Source organism: Sinocyclocheilus anshuiensis, unplaced genomic scaffold (assembly GCF_001515605.1).
Source record: "Sinocyclocheilus anshuiensis isolate Anshui unplaced genomic scaffold, SAMN03320099.WGS_v1.1 scaffold536, whole genome shotgun sequence".
In the NCBI taxonomy this organism is placed as follows: Eukaryota; Metazoa; Chordata; class Actinopteri; order Cypriniformes; family Cyprinidae; genus Sinocyclocheilus; species Sinocyclocheilus anshuiensis.
The window spans coordinates 1,861,261-1,872,040 of record NW_015557179.1 but is presented as its reverse complement, the minus strand read 5'-3'; the positions used below and the strand labels follow the sequence as shown (position 1 = coordinate 1,872,040).

The following is a 10,780-nucleotide window of genomic DNA, read 5'->3' as shown; positions in this document are numbered from 1 at the left end:
TATAATCCCCCCCCGCCCCATTTGAGCAAATATTTACAATAAATCATTTATTGTAGTCCCCTGTTCTCCACTATGGATGTTTAGCTAATTATGACGACAACTGCTTCTGAAAAGCCTGGAAATGTGAAAATGGTCCATTGCAAATCCTGTTTGGCGTCTATTTAGTCTATATGATTTTGTGCAGTGTAATAAAAACAAAATAATAATTTTTTGGCCCTGAAGGAATAGTTAACCCAGAAATTAAGGTTCTGTCATCACATACCCTCACATCTTTTCAAACATTAATGATTTTAACACCTGTCAAGCTTCAAAACGGAACCCTAAAAGTGGTCCAAACGACTAGTACAATGGTTTTGTGTGAGGAACAGACTGAAAGTGAGGCCATTATATTTTTGAGAGATGCAAAAGACTTTTTGTAAAAATAAATAAATAAAAAATAGCATCCTTCATATTCAATCTAGCATTTCACGTTCAGTTACAATATATCTGAAAACCAATGGCATTTTGGCATCAACGATGTCAAAACATGTAATACATTTACATGCCATTTATTAATTTGTTTGTGAAAAATAGAAGTGTACAGGCTTGAAACAGCATGAGGGTGAGTACCAACAGACCCCTTTTACATAATAAGTGAAACATCAGAGGACTGAATCGAAATATTTTAGCAGTATTGTTATCACTACATTTAAACAGATTTTTTTGTTCTGTATGAAAATATTTATCTGAGTAATGAGGGAAGTGTCAAAACCTAAATGGTGGATGACTAACGTAACACAGTATGTCAGTGCATGTGTTTCCACTGTGGTGTTTCTGTCTCCGTTCACATTGTAAGGTAACATCATTGAGTGAAATTTGCATTAACATGTTTTAACCCACACATTCCCATCCCACAAACCCCACCGTGACCCCTCACCCCTGGCCTTTGACCTAACTGACGTGCTTGCATGTGGCTCTCTCGGATGCAGCATGAAGAGGGCCAGCTCTCTTGGAGTTCTCAACGAGCCGGATAAACCTGTGGGTGAACTCAACGTAAGACCACATCCTTCACTGCTCTCTTTCTTTCCCTCTTCTGACAGCTTTCTCTTCAGTTTTTCACCCAATCTGTTCTTGCTATGTCTCCATCTTGAATATATTTGTTCCTTTCTGTCTCTCTCAGTACCTCCTGTTCTCCGTTTTGTTTTTCTGGCCCATCTGTCTGGCACTTTTCAGTCTTTTAGTCTTGTACTCTGTTTTTGGGGGCATCTGTAATCAACACACCCACAGCTCCATCATTACCATATTAACATGTTAATGAAAGTGAGATCTTACAGTGGTCACAGAATAACACGATTGTTTGATAAAATCCTTCGTAACCATTGATGGTCTTGGGTTATATAAAAAACATCATGTTAGGAAACAATCCTAAAGTTGAGCTAGTGCATTGTTCAGTGTGTTTATAATATCTAAAGAGAAATGTATAGTCATCTCAACAATACTATTTCAAATGAGATTTTTCTGATTGTTCAGTTATTTGGTCTAAATCTTTAAGGACACTATGTAATGAAAATGTCCACATCTAAATGCTAACATACTCCTAAAAGTTTTCTAACATTTTAGCAGTTAAAACGTAGAATCTTTTTTTTTTTTTTTTTTACAGTTTTTTTTTATCTCAAGAGATAAAAATCTCTTTCTAGAAAATCTCTTTCTAAAAAAAAAAAGCTTTCTAGAATCTGAATGCTTCTGCCACTAAAAACTGTCATCAGCTTCCATTAGCAAGTAGCAAATTATGGTTCGCAGTTGTGTTGTAAACTAAACCTAAGGTCCGAAAAGAGGAACAAACTTCACGACTTTTAAAAAAAATGTATACATGCGTTGTGGTTGAGCTGTTCCTTGAGTCAGTCACAATGTCAAAAAACAAGATTGCGCCCCAGTGCACATATACACACACTTGTTCGATTGTACAGACCTATGAGCAAAGATTTCCCCAGTGCAGTTCAATAAACAATTTATGAGTCCCTGCGCCCCACTAAACTCGGTCGGTATCGAAAACCACTTCACTCGTGAGCTGGCAAATAAGCAAATACCACCTCCCCCTCGTTCTCGTTCTCTCTTTTGCTTTGCAAATGAGTTTCATGCTCTCCAGCGGCCAGAGTCATCTGTAGGTGCTCTGTGGCCCCCAAACCCTGAAATCTTACAGCCTTAAGGCAAACTGTTTGTTTTTACTGTTTTTTTTTTTTTTTTTTTTACAGTTTTTTTTTATCTCAAGAGATAAAAATCTCTTTCTAGAAAATCTCTTTCTAAAAAAAAAAAGCTTTCTAGAATCTGAATGCTTCTGCCACTAAAAACTGTCATCAGCTTCCATTAGCAAGTAGCAAATTATGGTTCGCAGTTGTGTTGTAAACTAAACCTAAGGTCCGAAAAGAGGAACAAACTTCACGACTTTTAAAAAAAATGTATACATGCATTTTGCATGTAGTCATTGTCATTTGACGTATGGCATCAGTTGCATTGCTTGACTGCCATTTGTCATGTGGCCTTATGGGATAGTTAAGTGTCAATTAGATGTGCACTTCAGAATCTCGCTGGACATAGTAGGTTGCATACTAGTTTTCACATATTATATAGTATAGGGACAAGGCCTTTATGTCCCCAACTTCCTGTTTGAATAAGAAATACTGCAAAGAAAACTCTTCAGGCAAGTGATTTCTCTTTAAGTACTGCTTGGCCTGTACTAGTACTTTTTTTGTGGGCTTCTTTTAGGTCACACCCTTTACCCAAATATGGCTGCTTCCCTACTGTATAGTATAGATTGTTGGCTTTTTTCCAACTCTGTGTCCTGGCAAAATGTCAATGAATGCAAATTTTAACGTGTTAATTGATAATGGGATTAAATGGTATAAAATAGACTGCAAAACAAAGCTGCAGTATATATGTTTCTTGTACTGATTCAGTTCACAAAAAGGTGTTTGTATAACATATCTTGAGGTGACTTTACCCTGAACAGTCATTCACTTCCATCAGGATCTCCCGAGGTCCATTTATTATCTCTTTCTTTTCATTTCCATCAGGAACAAAATAATCGTCTAAGGAAGTCACGGGACCTGAGTTCCAGTCACACTGACCTGGCGCATTGAAGGTCTGCTGTTGGACGTCCCGATGAAGAGAGGTACTAAGAGGTCTCATCATTGGGCTGAAGTGAACTGTGTTTTAGACAGGACTGCCTTCTCCGGAGGGGACTTTTGCTCTCGTGTCTCTGTATATGTATTTAATTTGTGGTAAGTTAGCTGTAGAAATGACAACTGGTGTAAAAACTCAACCAGAACCAAAGTGCACAACAAATTTGACATTATTAAGTTCTGCAAAGTTGAATTATAAATAATGCTATTCAGGCTCAGGTCGAGACTAGACACTCTAATGGCATTTTTGCTGCTTTCATGTGGTTTATTTTCCTTTGTTTTATTTTGACATGTACTTTGACGCTTTTTTAAAACCAACAACTATATGACTGTTTTTATTAATTAAGGATTATAGAGACAGAGGTGTGCATATTTTAGTGTTTATAGACAAAATTGTCATGTTTTTAAGTTTAGTTTTTTTTTGTACCATTTTCCCTCTTTGTGACTTAATATTCTGCTATTGACGACTTTAATGTTGTTTATACCTTGAGTTACACTAGAGGACCATGATGCTAAAGTACTGATTCAATCAAACTTATTCCCTTGATAAAGAGAGAACAGCACCGTGTTTATGAAGTTCTATGTTTACATGAGTGATGGTTCAATGATGCACATTTTTTTATTGCTTTTGAGAAGTGGGAGGGGATCTGGTTTGTAATGAAAGAAATAGGAAAATTCCTCCCTCGTGGTAAAAAGAAAATAATTTAAAGTGGGTTACGCTGCCATGGAGATCTATACGTTCAGAATGTGGATTAAATCTCAGGACTGAAAGAACAGATTGATTATGCAAAGTAACACAGCACTTTGAACAGTTTGATAGGATAATGTTACACTATCAACCCTTTGCATGTTACAGAACTAAATTGACATGTTTACCTCAGTTTTTATTGGTTACGTTTGGTTTATAGATGCTTTCGGTTGATGGACTGGTTTCACCTCTCACAGCAGCTCCAGCACTAAAATATTTGCTAATAAGGTCTATAAACTTAATATTACAAGTTTTCATGAACAATTACAACAGCAAGCCTTTTTCTCTCTGTTATGTATGAGGTAAAGCAATGCTATTATCTCAAATGGAGTTATAAGTACTGCTACTCCAGATTAAAATGCACTGGAACATGAATTCTGCCCCCAGATGTTTAACTACAGTACCTGTTTGAAAGCGGTGTGCCTTGTGAGTGCCTCAGGCAGATTCTTACTAATGAATGTGGAAGTTATTGATTTTGAGTGTGACAGCAGAACAGTTTGAGCTCTGTAAGGTCAAATATCGGTCATGGTTTTACAAAGTAATTATTAATTTTTAATACTGTGGTCAAATAAATGCCCAATATTTGTCAGTGTATCATGTCATGGATTTATGCTAATATAGTGCACTGCTCAACTGACCTTCTTGACTTTCTACTTTCTTTGTTCTCCATATCCATGTAACACTTTCTTTGGGTGTAATATATGACTGCCTCGTGCAGTAATTCATTCATGTTGTGTGTGTATAAGTGTGTTTTCTCTGTAAGACGCATGTTAATGCTCTGCATTGTGACGATGTGCAATAGTGTAGCTGGTTTTGATCTCACATGCAGTGTTTTACTGACAAAAGCTGGAATATCTGCTTGGCTTGTGTTTCGGTTATCTTTGTACTCTAAACGAATAAATATATCATTTACATTTTTATACATAGAGCATCCACTTGTTTTATGTCACTAATTTCAGCTTTGTTACACATTTGTGGGACTAAATGTGCCCTTCACATGTTAGAAATTTATTTTCAGATGGTTTATATTCTGCGTTTTTTTTGACTGTTGATCAGTTTGTGTTATATTTAGTCCTTGCTGTTATTTTATTTTTTTTAAAACAGGGTTACTGATGTGGCACTCGCAAAATATACTCTCAAAGGTTCCAATTAAACTTACCAAAAGGCAATATAGCATTAAAAATTAAGGACAAACCTGTGTGTAGTATGTTACAGCGGGGACTGTTGTGACCTGTATGAAATAACCCTGACATATTTATTTTTGTGTTTGTTGATAGTTGCATTTCTACTGTCTGTCTCCGTCTTCTACCATTTGTTGTCAATGTTTTGTATCATGTTGTACGTGTGTATATTTGTGTGTATTCTGAACTTCGCACTGGACTCATGTATCTTCCACTTTCTCAGGCTGCCGCTGTGCTGGCCACACTTCATTTACTGCCATGTTTGTTTTGATGTGTGTTACTCTGAATATGGTATGGTAAACTTGAATAAAGACAACAGAAGTACTCTGCTACTGTACGATTTTCTGGATTCTAGTTCCCCCTGTTGGCAAGTCGAAGTGTTTTATAACTTTTCCCTGTCATTCTATGTATTTAATGTTCTGTGTTCTATGTGCTTCTTTATATGGTTAAATAGCTGATATACAGTAGATACACAGTGTAATGAAATGTATTGATTTATCTTTATAATCTTACCTGGAACACAATGGGGAAGTGAAAATAATTTTATTTATCATGGTACTATTAACATTTCTAGCACATGGCAGACGGCTACAGATACTTGGAAGAGAAACGACTTGAAGGAATAGTTCACCCAAAAATGAAAATTAGTCACTCACTCTCAGGCCGTCCAAGATATAGATGAGTTTCTTCATCAGAACAGATTTGGGGAAAATGTATCATTACATCACTTGCTCACCAGTGGATCCTCTGCAGTGAATGGGTGCCGTCAGAATGAGAGTCCAAACAGCTGATGAAAACATCAGAATAATATGCAAGTAAACCACACGACTCCAGTCCATCAATTAACGTCTTGTGAAGTGAAAAGATGCATGTGTGAAAGAAACATCCATCGACATTTTTAACTTTAAACTATTGCTTTTGGCTAAAATACAATTCTCTGTCCATAATATGGCTTTTCCAGTGAAAAAGTTGAAAAACTTTCCTCCTGTATCAGGAAAGAAATATGCAAAGATTGAGCACTGTTTAAAAGCAAAAACAGTTCTAAACAAATAAATCAATGGATTTTGATATTGATGTAAAAGGACAACTGCGGATGGACTTTTTCCAATGGTGGAAGCGTTATTATGGATTATGGACTGGTATTTTGAAGGTTTAAAGTTAAAATGCCTTGATGGATTTGTTCCTTACAAACAAGCAGGTTTTTACTTCACAAGACATTAATTGATGGCCTGGAGTGGTGTGGATTATTGTAATGTTTTTATCAGCTGTTTGGACTCTCATTCTGACGGCACCCATTCACTGCAGAGGGTCCATTGGTGAGCAAGTGATATAATACATTTTCAGCAAATTTTATTTTTGGGTGAACTATTTCTTCAAGAGGAGTTGAGTATAATAGTAAGGTATAAACACAGGCTTTATGTAAATATAATAAGGGTAATAGATAAATATTACTTAAGTCAAAAAGTTAAAAACTTGTACTTGCTTTTCAAAACCAAATTGACAATGCTGAGCATTTAGGAAACAAATTTATTGCACATGATGGATGCTTTTATTTGAATAACTTAAATACTTTTAGGCTTTTACGAATTCAACATAGTAAAAGTGTATTTTGTTATTTTCAAATGGTCTGAACTACAGTAACAAATAGAGCCAACTACACTAATAATAACATACACTGCATTGATCTTTCCTCAAACAGACCGAGAGAAAAACATTATTACAACATCATTCCCACATTTCACAACTTAAATCAAACCAGTTAAGTTTATTAGACAGCAGTGAGGATATTTACTCACACTCATCTTTGGCTAGATGGTCATGTTTTCCCTTATTCAGGCTACATACAACTCAAAAAAAATAATCACCTAAATGCTGCTTTCTTCTTCTTCTTCTACATCCACTTTCCTGTGTGTCATTTGCATCACGGTCATCATTACAGTGTAAAGGTCAACCATTGCTGTCAATGAACCTCACCAACCACTGGAACTCAGTCACATCTGCATGCACACAAAGATGAAACAGGTCATGAACCTGTGCAGATTATGGCTGGAGAAATAACAGCCTATTCAGTGACTCACAAAACCATTCCCATACTGGGTGCTAAAAGAAAATCAAGAGAAATTTTGTAACTCTGTTATGCATAAACAAGCTTAACAATATAAAATGTGTTGAAGTGATGCATTCATCTTAACATAAAAACCCTACCTTTCTCTAGGTATGTATAAAGAGCCTTGCTTTTATCATGCTTCAACATGCAACATCTCAGTCCGCCAAAGGTTTTTTTATTCAGAAAATAAATCGACACGGCTGGGAATGAATGAAATAACTATTGTAAACTAAACTGATGGACAATTATAGACATTTCAATATATCATTTGTCTACTGGATAATAAGCGAGTTGTGAATGCTTTGGTTTGTCCCCTGACAATACAAGCAGAAGGAAGTGTATCCCCAATTATCAGATGTTCTTGATTGCCTGACACAAAGTAATTATGAACCAGACCTAAAATGTGTCTGTATTAACAGCAACAGAATCAGTGGGAAGACTAAATCTGGTCTCACTGGACAGAATAGTAACAAGACAATTCAAAAACAAAAACAAATAAATATGCAAACATATATTCTGCTACTTCTACCAAATACTGTTTTGAAGACATCACAACAATGTGCACTACACTACAAATCATACATATATGCATCAGAGAAAGATTCTTTTTTGGTTTGAAAACTGTCTAATACACACCTAAGCTAACAGCACAGAACACAGAATCTGATAGAGCTGATGGGACACATACAGACGTACAAAAAGCCAGATTAGCTTGTTGGGACTTAGTGTTAGTGAGGACGTGAATATATATAAGGCACTAAAGTCTCAAATCCACCCTCAACTTCATCAAGGTGCCTGGGAAAGCCCTGAGGAGTCTTGTTGACACAACAGATCTAGCGCATAAAGGAGCTACTGTAAACCTTCCTCTTCAGTGGCAACACCTTCTCATTCAAATGTGTGCTTGCAAAGTCATGTCTTTTGAGTGTTAAAGCCCCAAACAACTGTAGTCTCAGTTATCATAAGTTTACATGCTTGGCTTTAGAAATAAATCACACTTTTCTGGGTACTGCTACACCAGTATGTGCAGGATTCTCCTCACCTTCCAGTCTGCACTTTGGAAACTTGTGCTCTTTCTGTGGACTCTTCTGGTTGTGTTTTAGAGATGATGGATGGAAACAGGAAGAGGAGTTTACAAGGGTGACCTCATGTCCCTTCTGTCCTCTTCAGACAGTGATGAATCCCCTGCATGCTCAGCCCCAAGATCAGGTGTACATCCTTATGCCTCCTAGATTGGTTGACGTATTTGGGCAGGACTATGGGGAGGGGCTTACACGGCAACAGCAGCATCCAGCAACAGCAATTTATAGTTTGATGAATGGGCCGAAGTGATGGGGCACTCTGATCTTGGGTGAGGAGCAGGAGTTGGAGGATAGAGATGGAGAAGTGGAGAACGGAGGTGAGGATAAGATGGCATCTGCACTCAGAGAGAACACTGTGGAGATGGCCACATCCACGATGCCTTGACACAGCTCAGGGTAGAGTTTCCTACAAGAGAGAAAAACTTAAATATCAATAAACATTTCAATTTCATAACTTGAGAAACATTTGTAGGAGAAAAATCTTTACCAACTGCAACTGTGGTCTAAAATATAATAAATTATTACAAAGCGACTAATGCAATTAAAGTCAAGCACGCAAAACGTACAGAGCACACAAATTGGGATTTGTGTCGAATTAGAGGCATGTGAACAAAGTTTATTTGTATAGTGCATTTTCCTCAAGCCAGTAGTTTCTGTTTGGCTTTAAATAATTAATAAAAAAAAATAAAAAAAAGTGACATGACATGTGACATTTAGGATTGGCATTTATAATAAACATTGTTTGTAATGAATGCCACTATCATTTATGTTTGTTTTATACTTACATTTTGCATTTCTGTTCTGTTTTGAATAGTTACATTTAAAAGGATTTGTTATGGAGTTAAGGGAACTAAAATACATGTGTATAGTGTTTATAATGCTTGTATACCATTTGTTTTACCAGTATTTTACAATATTTCTAAATGTAATAAGATGTGACTTACAGTGGGTACGGAAAGTATTCAGACCCCCTTCAATTTTTCACTCTTTGTTATATTGCAGCCATTTGCTAAAATCATTTGTTAATTTTTTTTCCTCAATGTACACACAGCACCCCATATTGACAGAAAAACACAGAATCGTTGACATTTTTGCAGATTTATTAAAAAAGAAAAACTGAAATATCACATGGTCCTAAGTATTCAGACCCTTTGCTCAGTATTTAGTAGAAGCACCCTTTTGATCTAATACAGCCATGAGTCTTTTTGGGAAAGATGCAACAAGTTTTAACTTAAATGATTTTAGCAAATGGCTGCAATATAACAAAGAGTGAAAAATTTAAGGGGGTCTGAATACTTTCCGTACCCACTGTATACTGTTCTTTTTTCTTTCTTTTTTTTGACCCAGTGCAACTTAATGGTCAAGTGTGACTTTCTGGAAAACATGTTGTAAAAATTTACTTAACTATTAAATAGAAAATAATTATTTGCCAGATGAAGAACAGCGACATTACATGGTTTAAAATTCATTGTCAGAACAACAGTCTGACCCTCGCTGATGAAAATGATGATATCTACCATCTATTAAACATCTAGAATCTGTTGTGACTCACTTCCTCTAACAAATTTAACCTCAGTGTAAAATTTACCATCATAAATATAGCTAGGAAAGGGGGTTTTTTGGTCTTCCAAAACTCCTTGTGGTGACACATCATGTGGAATTCTTCATGCATAAAGCCACCAAATATGAAAATAAGGGACTAAATCATGATGATTTTCACATTTTTGGTACAGATGCAAGAAGCAAATACATTCTTGACATAACAAATGAGAAGTGTGTACTGACTGTGCACAGGCAGGTGCCCCGTTGATCTCTATTAGCCAGACTTTAAAGATCTCGTCCAGCATGAAGTCAAAGCCGAAGAGCTGGAAGCTCTGGTAGGACAAGTGCTTCGTGCTGATGGCTGGCTCGATGCATGTGAGACAGCTCCTGTTGAGACAAGATGCAGGGTTTCAGACGAACACCACAGGTAGTTAGACATCGTCAAATGAAGCATTTTTGTAACGGATCAGTGAGCTCAGACTTTTAGAAAAAAATGTTATAATTGATCTCTGATCTAAAGGAATTGTCCAAAATGTATTTGTTCATTTGGTTACTGAAAGTCACTGAGAGCCTGTTGGTGTCATTGTCAGTATATGGGGTGCACAAATCTGAATGAAAATGCTTTATTTTGCATTAGAAATGTTAAAACTCTGTAGATTTCCTGTAGCTCAAACAGTAGAGTGTGGCACTAAAAATACCAAGGTCATAGGATTTATTCAAGAACTGATGACATAAAATTAGTTAGAAATATTTAAGATTCTGCACTACTTCTAGATCATGAACTCTTTGTACAGAAATCAGACAAATTTTCAAACTTGTGAATTTCATGTCAGCTTTTTTTTTATTCTCAAAAATGTTCACTTAAATATGTAAGCTGTAATTTAATTAGAAAGAGTAGTTAACTATTAAAATAGTTTTTTTAAATTGAAATACAGATGAAACACATATACATATATACATATATA

At 36.1% G+C, this 10,780-nt stretch overlaps 2 protein-coding genes across 4 annotated transcripts in view; one reads left to right on the top strand and one right to left on the bottom strand.

Moving 5' to 3' along the window:
* The window catches only part of LOC107678539 (kinesin light chain 1-like), a 37,480-nt gene extending 32,655 nt beyond the window's left edge, over positions 1–4,825 (top strand). The window contains exons 16-17 of the mRNA XM_016473827.1: positions 969–1,032; positions 3,051–4,825. Of these exons, the coding sequence (XP_016329313.1) occupies positions 969–1,032; positions 3,051–3,116 (130 nt within the window). The 3' untranslated portion in view covers positions 3,117–4,825. The remainder of the gene's footprint in view (positions 1–968; positions 1,033–3,050) is intronic.
* Positions 3,209–10,780, bottom strand: part of LOC107678537 (tubulin--tyrosine ligase-like) — a 10,789-nt gene continuing 3,217 nt past the window's right edge. The window contains exons 6-8 of one of the 3 annotated variants that reach the window (XR_001632946.1): positions 10,059–10,202; positions 8,234–8,679; positions 3,209–3,266 (exon numbers count right to left, since the gene is read on the bottom strand). Coding sequence is in view for 1 of the 3 variants with exons in the window: in XM_016473826.1 (XP_016329312.1) it covers positions 8,496–8,679; positions 10,059–10,202 (328 nt within the window). In the remaining 2 variants the exon portion in view is untranslated. Of the gene's footprint in view, positions 3,267–6,633; positions 7,085–7,241; positions 8,680–10,058; positions 10,203–10,780 lie in introns of those variants that run through there. The other 2 variants (XR_001632945.1, XM_016473826.1) reach the window with 2 other exon arrangements.